Here is an 11,735-nt window from a genome sequence, read left to right on the forward strand (position 1 = left end):
AATTGAGTTTGATACAACCTTCTGCTAGAGAGGGATGATAATTTTTGTGAACTGAAACTTTCAGACCCATGTGAGTGTTACTGTGGTTTATGACGTAGTTGGGCATATTGGCATGCCGAATCACAACGCCTTATTCGTGATATCGTGGCTTTTATCCCGACGAGGTTCTCTTCAACAATGCCTCGAACTAATTGAGAGTCATGGGAGGCTGCATAAAGGGGATTAGGAAAGAGAATAATTGATTGTTATTAAGACGTGGTAGATTCTACATGCTTAAGTTGGTTGAGGTACAAGAGGCAACAACCGACAAGAGTTTGACAGCAGTTTAGAAAAGAAAATACGACAGAAAAGAATCCATGTAAAGAGAAGCAGAAACCACAGCTAAAAAATAAAATAACCCAAGCAATAAAATAAAAATAAAGGTAGTATTAGAAATCTAAGAATAGGAAATACGGGACTACACTAGTGCTACAAGTATAGAAATGCAATAGATGTACGAAAAGGAATTACGCACGACTACTTACTACCCTACTATCCTAATCCTCGACTTCTACTCCCTTCTATCAAGTATCATGTCCCTAGCAAGCTGAAGATGTGTCATGTCATGCCTAATCACCTCTTCACAATACTTATTCAGCCTACCGCTACCTCTTCTTAGCCACATCATAGCTAAACTCTCACACCTCCTCACTAGGGCATTTGTACATCTCCTTATCACATGCCCAAACCATCTTAGTCTCGCTTCCCGCATCTTGTCTACCATGAAGGCCACTCGCACCTTGTCCCAAATATTTTCATTCATAATCATATCTTTCTTAGTATGCCCAAACATTCATCTCAACATCCTCATTTTCCCTTATCATCTATCCCGCTCTAGTATGATGTATGACATCATCATCAATCTCTCAATTACTTTGAATTATAGACCCAAGGTACTTGAAACTTCCTCTCTTGGGGATGCCTTTTGTGTCCAGCCTCACTTCCGCATTAGTTTCCTAAGTCACGTCACTAAACTTGCACTATAATTATTCTGTCTTAGTCTTGCTCAACCTAAGCCTTTTAGACTCCAAGGTCTTCCTCCAAACCTCTAGCCTATCGTTAACACCGTCTCACGTCTCGTCAATCAGAATTATGTCATCTTCAAATAACATGCATCAAGGTATTTCCCTTTGAATGTATCACGTCAACTTATCCATTATCAAGGCAAACAAAAACGAAGAGTTGATCTCTAGATGCAACCCCATTATGATGAAAAGTGATAAGAGTCTCCTCCCACCGCCCTTACCCAGGTCTTGGCTACGTCGTATATGTCCTTAATCGCCCATGTGTATGCTACATGTGTGCCTTTTTCTAGGCCGATGAACCCCATATGTAAGTCCCTCTTCCTCTCCTTATACTGCTCCACCAACCACCTAACAGGATGAATGACTTATGTACTCAATCATCCCGGCATAAATCCAAACTGGTTCTCACAAATAACACACCCTTCCTCACTATCATCTCCACCACCGTATCCCAAACCTTCGTAGTGTAGCTTAATAGATTGATACCCTTATAGTTATTGTAATTTTGAACATCACCCTTATTTTTATACAATAAAATTATTGTACTCCACCTTTATTCCTCGAGCAATTTTACCATCCTAAAAATGATAGTATTAAATAACCCAATAAGCTATTCCAAACCTGCCCTTGCCACTATTAGTGTTATTTTGTAGAATTTTCAGGTTACTTTGGTTCCGCACTCAATTTTGCTTGGTTGAAGTTTCCCTCATTCTAAGGGAAAAAATTGAGACCGCGTGGCACTGACGTTGGTGTGCGGGGGCAGTCTTATTTTTACCAAATCTACTTGAATTTGGGATGGGACGGGACGAGATGGACGACTGAGATTGATCCTTGCCAAGCCATCCTAGATTCTTGCCCCTACCCTTAAATTCCCTTCCCTTCCTCCCTAGAGAGCCTTTCTTGCTCTCCTCCTGCGTTTCATAATAATAGAAGCCTTTTTCGAACGTTCTCCAGATCCATCCCGCTGTCTTTTTATCCGAATTTCCCGATTTATAAATGTATGTATTAATTAATAATCGCTGTTTCCAAAAATCATAACTGTGGGATTCCCTTTTTTTTTTATTATTTTTTTTAATTTTTAAATTTACGCTCTTAATCGTTTCAAATTCAAATTCATTCTTTTTAATTGTGGGTGTACAGAATCATTGTGTGAGATTAGTTTCAGCATATTTATACTTGTATTTGCTGATTTGAATCCAATTGTATTTATTTATTTAAAAAAGAAAAAAAAACCCTAGGATGGAAGAATGTAATACGCCAGCAGTTGGAGATGTAGAGGAGGGTGAGATCTCAGATTCGGCATCGGTTGAAGAAATCAGTGAGGATGCCTTCAATAAGCAACAAGACCCACCTACATCTACTACTGTTACTACTACTGCTACTACTAAGGTTGTCAATTCGAATAATCAAAATCAAAATTCGAGTACTAGGGTTTGGACCATGAAAGATATATATAAGTACCCAATCTCGAGGGACTACGCACGGGGTTTGTATAACCTGGCTTGGGCTCAGGCTGTGCAGAATAAGCCTCTAAACGAACTCTTCGTCATGACTACTGACGACAACTCCAAGCAGTCTGTGGAATCTTCTTCTGATATGGTGGAAAAGGTCATCATTCATGTGGACGACGATACTATGGAGGAAGGAGAGTTGGAGGAAGGCGAGATCGACTCGGATGCTGATGTCGTTGTGGTAAATGGTGGTGCTACCAATAATGATGATGAACTTAATTCCTTTAAAACATCAAAGGAGGAGGCAAATTTGATTAGGGAACAACTTCTTAGTGTTACTGTAGACGAAATGGAGAAGTAAGTAAAGTGGACTATTTTTTTGGAGTTTTGGATCTAAAACTGTATTTGCAAAATAACTACATACACAAGAAAGCTTTTCTCAGAAGTTGATTGCAATTAAATGGTTTTTTTGACTAATTACTTATGCTCTATCTGTCTGCTGTTAGATCCTTTCCTGTGGTCTGTTCCAAATTGCAAAACTCATTGGACAGCGTGGGGGAACTAGCTGCTTCTCCAGATTCCGACGACCTGGTTCAACTGTTTATGACTGCAATTCAAATCGTAAATTCTGTAAGATGGCGCATCTTTCAAGCCAATTCCATAACTGAAAAAAGTGTGGTTTTCTGAATGCTTAAATCTCTTTCTTTTGCAGGTTTTCTGCTCCATGAACCAGAATCAGAAGGAACAGAACAGAGAGATTCTATCTAGGTTTTTGTTGTTTCTTTTACATTTGCGTCTTGTGATTGACATCGGTATATATACTAGTTCCTAGTGCATTTGGAGACTTTACGGTCATTCTAACTTGCTTGCAGGTTACTTCTTCATGTAAAGAGCCAAGTACCTGCTCTTTTGTCTTCTGAGCAGTTAAAAGAGGTATGTTTTCCATAAAAGTACATATATATATTGAGAATGCTTGCCTTACTGGTAGCTTATGCTGTTTAATTTATGTCCCAGGTGGATGCGGTGATTCTCTCTATAAACCAGTCAGCTGTTTCTTCAATTACTGAAGACAATGACCAGGACAATGTGATCAAAGTTGTTAAAGTGTTAGATATGAATGATTCTCATTCATCTTCTGAAAATGCAAATCAGGATTGTACTTCTGTAAAGAAGTGTGATTTAGATGTTGAGTCTACCAAATCTTCAGGTCCTAAGGAGCAGAATGTGTCATTTGAATATATAAAACCAGGATTAGCCAATTCTAAAGCTAGAGGGTTATCTGTTCCTCTGTTAGACCTCCATAAAGACCACGATATAGATACTCTTCCGTCGCCTACGCGAGAAATTGCACCAATATTCCCTATTGCAAAAGCATCCACGCAGACACATGGAGTGGTGAAACCGGAGTTGCCCATGTTTACGGGTGCTCTTGAGAAAGGGAGCTCCTTATTGCATCCTTATGAAACTGATGCCCTTAAAGCTGTTTCCTCCTATCAACAAAAATTTGGTCGAAGTTCCCTTTTTGATAGTGAAAAGTTTCCAAGTCCAACCCCATCCAATGAGGGTGATAGTGGGGAAGGGGACACCGGCGGGGAGGTCTCCAGTTCTAATGTTGGACATAATGCCAGCGTTCTGAATGCATCTAGCACTTGGCAACCAATAGTTTCTTCTGTTCCCCCGACAAATATTCTGGCTGGACAAGGGCTTGGAACTGCTCGGAATGCAGATCCTCTTAGTTTTCTGCCAAATCCTTCTTTGCGATCTTCTACTGCAAAAAGTAGAGATCCCAGACTCAGATTGGCAACCAGCGAAGCAGCTGCTCAGAACTTGACTAAGAAGATGTTGCCTATCCCAAACATTGATTTAAAATTAGAGGCTTCTTTAGAGATGATAGGTTCAAGAAAGCAGAAGATAGTAGAGCAACCAGCCTTTGATGCTCCATTGTTGAAGAGACAAAGAAGTGAACAGACTGACTCAATCATTGTGAGTGATGTGCGACCTTCGACTGGAAATGGTGGTTGGTTAGAGCATAGAGGAACTGTGGGATTGCCAATTACGAGTAGTAACTATGTTACAGATAGCAGTGACAATGACACTAGGAAATTGGAGCAAGTAACAAGTAGTGTCTCTACTAGCAATACTATACCTAGTGTCATAGTTAATGCTGATGTGAACTTGCCATTGACTGGTACGTCTGCAAATTTGCATTCTCTATTAAAAGACATCGCTATAAATCCTTCAATATGGATGAATATAATCAAGTTGGAACAGCAGAAGTCTGCAGATGCTTCTAAAACTACCACAGTAGCTTCTAGTTCTAGCTCTATTCTTGGAGCAGTTCCATCAACGAACGTAGCTGCTCCCAAATCTTCTGTGATTGGGCAGAGATCAGTTGGAATAATTCAGACTCCTACACAGACAACAGCAGCAGTAAGTTTATTTACAACCTTTTGAAGAATGAGTTCATTTGCAGTGAGTTCTTTACAGCTTCTATTGCACATTCTGCCTTACTTTTTAAGGTTTCTCCTTTTCTCTAAACAGTGTTTGATATTTTTTGTTAATTTAGTTATCCTCCAAATATCTACATTGTCGGGATTTGCAGGATGAAGTGGCTAAAGTCCGGATGAAACCTCGCGACCCTCGGCGTGTTCTTCATAATACTGCAGTTCAAAAGAGTGGGAATTCTGGATCTGCTGATCAATGTAAAACGGGTGTAGCGGGCACACAAGCAATGATAAGCAGTCATTGTGTCCAAAGGCCAGAAGACCAGTTGGATAGAAAGTCTGCTGTGATACCTTCTACTACACCACCAGACATTGCTCGCCAATTCACCAAAAATTTAAAAAACATTGCTGATATGATCTCTGTTTCACCAACATCCACATCACCATCAGCTGCTTCTCAAACTCCAGCACAACATATGCAAGTTCATCCTAGTAGATTGGAAGGAAATGGGGCAGTTTCTGAGTCAAGTGAACTGCTGACTGATGCTGGCTTAGCTTCTGGAAAAGCTCCTCCTGGTTCATTGCAACTGCAGAGCTCTTGGGGAAATGTTGAGCACCTATTTGAAGGGTATAGTGACCAGCAGAGAGCTTCTATTCAGAGAGAAAGGACTAGGAGGCTTGAGGAACAGAAGAAAATGTTTTCTGTTCGGAAGCTCTGTCTTGTTTTGGACTTGGACCATACTCTTCTCAATTCAGCAAAGGCAAGAATCCTTTAGACCTCGTAGATTCTGAGCTTAGTTTCTGTGTAGTGATTATTTTATGGTCTTGTTCTTTTTCAGTTTGTTGAAATCGACCCAGTCCATCAAGAGATATTGAGGAAGAAAGAGGAACAAGACCGTGAAAAACCTTATAAGCACCTCTTCCGGTTTCCGCACATGGGAATGTGGACAAAATTACGGCCTGGGATCTGGAATTTCTTGGAAAAGGTAATTGTTTTTCTAATATATGTGTGTATGTATATATAGCTAGAGATCGGATATTGAATGTTCCCTTTATTTTTATCTTTTTGTAATAATGTGCTGGTTTAGGCTAGCAAGCTTTTTGAGCTGCATCTCTATACCATGGGGAACAAGCTATATGCCACTGAGATGGCAAAATTGCTAGATCCAAAAGGGGATCTGTTTGCTGGACGAGTGATCTCCAGGGGTGACGATGGAGATCCACTTGATGGGGATGAAAGGATTCCTAAGAGTAAGGACTTGGAGGGGGTTTTGGGCATGGAGTCTGCTGTTGTGATTATAGATGATTCTGTGAGAGTCTGGCCACATAACAAGCTAAATTTGATTGTTGTGGAGAGGTAATTGCATGTTTGATGTCATTCATGAACGAGTTCTCAAGTATATCTGCGTACTATGACAAATATTGTGCTGTTCAAATGTCTATGATTAATATTTTTGTATCTATAGGTATATTTACTTTCCTTGCAGTAGACGACAATTTGGTCTCCCTGGTCCTTCTCTTCTTGAGATTGATCATGATGAAAGACCAGAAGATGGGACATTGGCCTCTTGTTTGGGGGTGAGTTGATGTTTGATTTTGTATAAGAAGTCTCTAGGAAAGTAATTTCTTGGTACTAATATTCTGTATCATTTCATACAATTAGGTTATTCAAAGAATACATCAGAATTTTTTCGAACATCGGTCCATAGATGAAGCTGATGTTAGGAACATCTTAGCCACAGAACAACAGAAGATTCTGGCAGGTTGCCGTATTGTCTTCAGCAGAGTATTTCCTGTTGGTGAAGCCAATCCTCATTTTCATCCTTTGTGGCAGACAGCTGAACAGTTTGGTGCTGTCTGCAGTGGTCAAATTGACGAGCAGGTTACCCATGTGGTTGCCAATTCTCTTGGGACAGACAAGGTGTGTTATTTTTCCCAATATTATCACTTTACACTGCTCACATCCCATACCCATTTGCACCAAAAATTAGGGAAAGAAACTAGTGGCCCGCTTGGGGAAATGAGAATGAAATGTTTTAAGTAAATGTAGAGAGCTGCTGGTGGAGAAGTCTACCGTACGTGATCTGTGTGATTGAGTCACATCATTACTTAATTATTCTTAGTAATTGAGTCACATACAATACGTTGCATGTGGATTAAATCGACGCTAAACTATTTATGTGGAAGGTATCTTTAGAGGTTTAATTGCAAGTTTGTCTAACAGGTTAACTGGGCGCTTTCCACTGGTCGATTTGTTGTTCATCCTGGCTGGTACGATCTTTTTATTGTACGATTGCAGTCTTATTACTACCATTGTAATTTAAGTTGGTTCTCTTTCTTGATTTATCCACCAAAAATAAAATAAATAAATTGCAGGGTGGAGGCATCAGCTTTGCTTTATCGGAGGGCGAATGAACATGATTTTGCTATTAAACCTTAAAATTAACACCCTTTCCATCTTTTGATAAAGAAAGCGAAAAAAAGTCCAGAGATGATATCAAGAATTGGATGGGTGTTAGAAACGGAAACAATAGCTAAGCCAATCAGGCAAAGGGTGAATGGTTTGAGGATTAACTTAAGCTTGATTCCAAAGGAATCCGCCCAAAACGCCTTTGCTACATTTGGCCTGTCTATAGCAACCCTAGGACAACCTTGGCTTGACCAATTTTTCACATCCTCACTTGGGTTTTTGATTATTCCGAATTCCAAAGTAGAATGGGACTGCGGCTTTATTTTAGATAAGTATTGCGTAGCGCGTGTTTTATTCAACCACATGAAAACACATTGATTCTGCAGCTGATGAAAAGGGGAAGGAGGCGATGAGAACTTGTCTAGTTGTCTGTTTGGCGACATTCGATAAAATTGGAAACGGATAAAATCATTATACAGAATTTAATTTTTCGGTGAAATGGGTAACTGGAATCCTTTTCGTGGTGGCAAACAAGCAATTATTCAATGGACTAATGAAAATTGTTGTTTGATTAATACGCTAACTACAGCTAGAACTGTCAAAATAGGCTAAAATTCAGCCCAGCCTTGTGGGCTTTTAAATATGGTGGGCTAGGGTGGGCCGGTCCTTTATGGTCCTTAAAATGGCCAGCCTAACCCAATCCTAAGAGGGCTGCGGGCTACGGCGGGCTGACCCTTCAATGTTTTTAGAATTTTTTTTTTAAATCTTTAGATATTTTTTTGTGACATAATCTCTTAATCATATGAATGACTTTTATTTATTTAGAGTGTACAAGAATCTTGATATTTGACAAGGAATCTCGTAATTAAAATGTAAATTCTCTATATCTCTAGCTCTCATTTTTCTAATGTTACATGAATATTTTTTTAGTACATTTTTTTCACTTTCCTTAGGTTCAGGAATTGCATTAATTAATTTATATGCTAAGGTTTTTTTAATTTAGGTTTAACATTATTTGTTGATTTCATCATTATAGTCCATAAATTTTTAAAATTCATGAAATTTGTTAGTGTTTTCAATTTTCTTTGTGTATTAAAACTTGACCTTTTCCTATACTAAAGAGCAATTTAATAATTAATAATATATTAAAGTACCAAACAAATTATTGGCCACTTAAAGTAATATTTTCTTTTGAAAAAAAATTATTATTGGCCACTTAAAACTTTCCTAGTTCGTTGTTAGTTAAACAAAGGAAAAACTAATTTTCTCATACTACATGCATGTCAAAAATATAAATTCTAGTTGATATGGAAAGGTAAACGAGCAATCTAAGATTGGAAAATGAGAATAATAATTAATATTTTTTAGTTTTTAATTTTTTTAAATATTTAAATTTGAATTTAATTAATTTTTGGCCTATAGGCAGGCCTAGGCCTAGCCTCGGTCAAGCCTTAAGGGCCAGCGGACGAACTTGGGCCCGGCTTATAAGCCTTAATTTTAAATGGACTAAAACAATTTCAACCCAGCCCTACCTAAATAGCGGGTTGGGTTGGGCTGGCCTGACAGGGCAAACTTATTTTGACGCAGCCCTCAAATAAGGACTTTGTGACGATGTAATTTGTCTCTAAGCCGAAAAGGACATTTCCAAGTTCCCTGCTTTTTACCGGATTATCCGCCATGCATTTGGATTTTATTTTTAATAATTTTATAAACTTGTATAGGTAAGATTTTTGCCCGCTACTCCCGAAAGAGTAATTTAATAGCTTTATGATTTTTAAATAACAATAAAGTAAATCTTCAAGGTTATATTTATTTGCGAAGATATGGAGAAACGTTATCAACATATAATGTTCAATTCTAACCACAATAATTTATCATGGTTTTGGGGTGATTGTGTTATATTGAGGTGCAAAAACATCAATTAACTATGGCTTATGTTAGTATATATTTGGGGGCCGTATTATGTATTTATTAGGCATGGTGCAAACATAAAACACTAGGTGTGTATTCCTATTTTTGTAAATAGATTGGTGCATACACAGTGTAGGGGACCCAAACTACTCGTATTAATGTGCATCGTAGGTTAACAACTACTCGTATTATTGTGCGTAGTAGGTTTATTTTTGGCGGGAATTTAAACGACGTAATCCTCATGTCAACATTTTATACTATATTCTTTTTTCTTTGTTTTCTCTGATATTTTAAGATGTTTCCGGGGCCGTCTCAACATGATTGGGGACTAAAATCAAATTTCAAAGAAAGACCCTAAGTAAAAAGATAACTTGTAAGCTGTGGTAAGTTGTCGATTGAGAGATCTTTCAATATTGAGAATCAACAACAACAACAATAACCCAGTATAATCCCACAAGTGGGGTCTGGGGAGGGTAATATGTACGCAGACCTTACCCCTACCCCGAAGGGTAGAGCCAATATTGAGAATAAGAATAGTAAAAGAGAGAATGAAAAAGGTAAATATATAAATAATAATGTGGCCCCATATTAGTTATTAGGATATAAATGAGGCAAAAAATAAAAAAAATAGTTACCCTACCCATGTAAGGAAACAATTCATTAAAAATTATTCCATTCTCTAATTATTACAACGATCCTCATATTAAAGTTATTGTACTTCCGGTCCAATTTTTTTTTAAAAAAATTTAAATGTACACATTTTTTTTTAATAATACATATTTAAAGAAAAAATGGGGCACCAAAAAGTTGGGGCCCCAAGTAATTGCTTTACTGGCCTTATAGTCGAATCACCCATGGATGTTTCACATTATTTTTTTTATACTAATATTTTTTTATTGAACTAAATACTTGTATGAAATTCACATATTTTGTTTCTTTTAAAAGTATTCCGGGACATAAGTGCAAAGTCTGGTTGTAATCCGAATTGGTGTGATGACGCAAAAGGGCCACCACTCGTTTTGAAAGTAAATTCTGTATTTCGAGGCCTTAAAAACCTCTTTTTGTCTCACCTCTATTTGCGTGCGCAGTCCGGGCACGTTTCCGGAAAGCTTTTATGTGAAAACTAAGTGAAATAAGAAAATTGACTTTTAAAATTGAATAAAGTTGACTTTGGCCAACATTCTTGGAAAACGGACCCGGACCCGTGATCCGACTGTCTCGTAGGGTCCGTAGTAAAATATGGCTCTTGGGCGTATGCCTCGAATCGAATTCTGATGTCCCAAGCCCGAGAATTGAATTTTTAAAAAAATTATTTTCTTGAAAATATAAAGGTTTTTAGAAGTGAATTGATGCATTTTCTTGATAGTATCGGGCCCATATCTTGGTTCCGGAACCCGGTACAAGTTTGAAATAATAATTAAGTTGAATATGTAAAATTTGGTAAAGATCGGAATTGGTTTGGTATAAAATGGACCTATAGTTGAGAAAATAGTAATTTTGATGTTCTTGAGTGATTTCATAAATTTGAGGTTTAATTCATAGTTGTTGATGTTATTTTGATGATTTGATTGCACGAGCAAGTCCGTATGAAGTTTTTAGACTTGCGTGCATGTTTGGATTGGAGCCTCGAGGGCTCGGGTGAGTTTTGGATAGGACACGGAGTGAAATTGGACTTAGGAGCAAGTGCTGGTATCTGGTATTTTTGCCCAGGCCTCTGATCTCGCAATTGCGAGGTCAGGCTTCGCAATTGCGAAGTGGACAGGGTTGGTAATTGCGACCCCAATATCGCAAATGCGAACCAAGCCTGGGCAGGCCCTTTTCCCAAATGCGAACACTGGGTGGGAATTGCGAAGCCCTCCCAATCGCAAATGAGATGTTCCCTTCGCAATTGCGAAGGTGACAGGATTTTTCCGTGGTCGCAAATGCGACAGATTCTTCGCATTTGCGAAGACAACAAGTCCTGAAGGGGTTCGCAATTGTGAATCCTAGTCGCAATTGCGATATCTGCGACCAATTAATTTGGACTTAGACGCATTTTTCTTCATTTTTCAAACTCTCTCAAACCCTATGCTCTCTTGGGCGATTTTCTAAAGAAAAGTTCTTCTCCAAATCAATTGTAAGTCATTTCTAACTCATTTCTTTAATCTATAACATCTTTTCACATGCTTTCAATTCAAAATCAAGGGATTTCATGGGGGAAATTGGGTGTTTTGGGTAAAACTTAGGATTTTTAAATTTTGGGAATTTGAACCTCGATTTGAGGTTTGATTTCAAAATAAATTATATATTTGGGTTCGTGGATGAATGGGTAATCGGGTTTTGGTTCGAACCTCGGGTTTTGACCATGTGGGCCCAGGGTCAATTTTTGACTTTTTGGGGAAATCTTTAGAAAGCCTATTTTCATGCATTAGAATTGATTCATTTAGCATTTATTGATATCGTTAAGTAAATTGTG

The 11,735-nt window shown here is 38.2% G+C and overlaps 1 protein-coding gene across 1 annotated transcript; it reads left to right on the forward strand.

Annotated features, from left to right (window-relative positions):
- Positions 1-1,866: 1,866 nt before the first annotated feature.
- LOC107812060 (RNA polymerase II C-terminal domain phosphatase-like 3) lies at positions 1,867-8,251 on the forward strand. Its single transcript, XM_016637093.2, has 13 exons — positions 1,867-2,062; positions 2,288-2,872; positions 3,022-3,145; positions 3,228-3,283; positions 3,388-3,448; positions 3,530-4,945; positions 5,118-5,720; positions 5,799-5,945; positions 6,048-6,316; positions 6,426-6,537; positions 6,623-6,880; positions 7,184-7,230; positions 7,336-8,251. The coding sequence occupies exons 2-13, from the start codon at positions 2,304-2,306 to the stop codon at positions 7,397-7,399; spliced, it is 3,726 nt and encodes a 1,241-aa protein (XP_016492579.1). The 5' UTR covers positions 1,867-2,062; positions 2,288-2,303; the 3' UTR covers positions 7,400-8,251.
- Positions 8,252-11,735: the final 3,484 nt, after the last annotated feature.

This window comes from Nicotiana tabacum, chromosome 20 (genome assembly GCF_000715075.1).
Source record: "Nicotiana tabacum cultivar K326 chromosome 20, ASM71507v2, whole genome shotgun sequence".
NCBI lineage: Eukaryota > Viridiplantae > Streptophyta > Magnoliopsida > Solanales > Solanaceae > Nicotiana > Nicotiana tabacum.

Coding starts and splice junctions, on each gene's coding strand:
- LOC107812060 (XM_016637093.2), top strand. CDS start 2,304: ATGGAAGAATGTAATACGCCAGCAGTTGGAGATGTAGAGGAGGGTGAG. Junction 2,873..3,021: donor ACTGTAGACGAAATGGAGAA/GTAAGTAAAGTG, acceptor GTCTGCTGTTAG/ATCCTTTCCTGTGGTCTGTT. Junction 6,538..6,622: donor CATTGGCCTCTTGTTTGGGG/GTGAGTTGATGT, acceptor TCATACAATTAG/GTTATTCAAAGAATACATCA.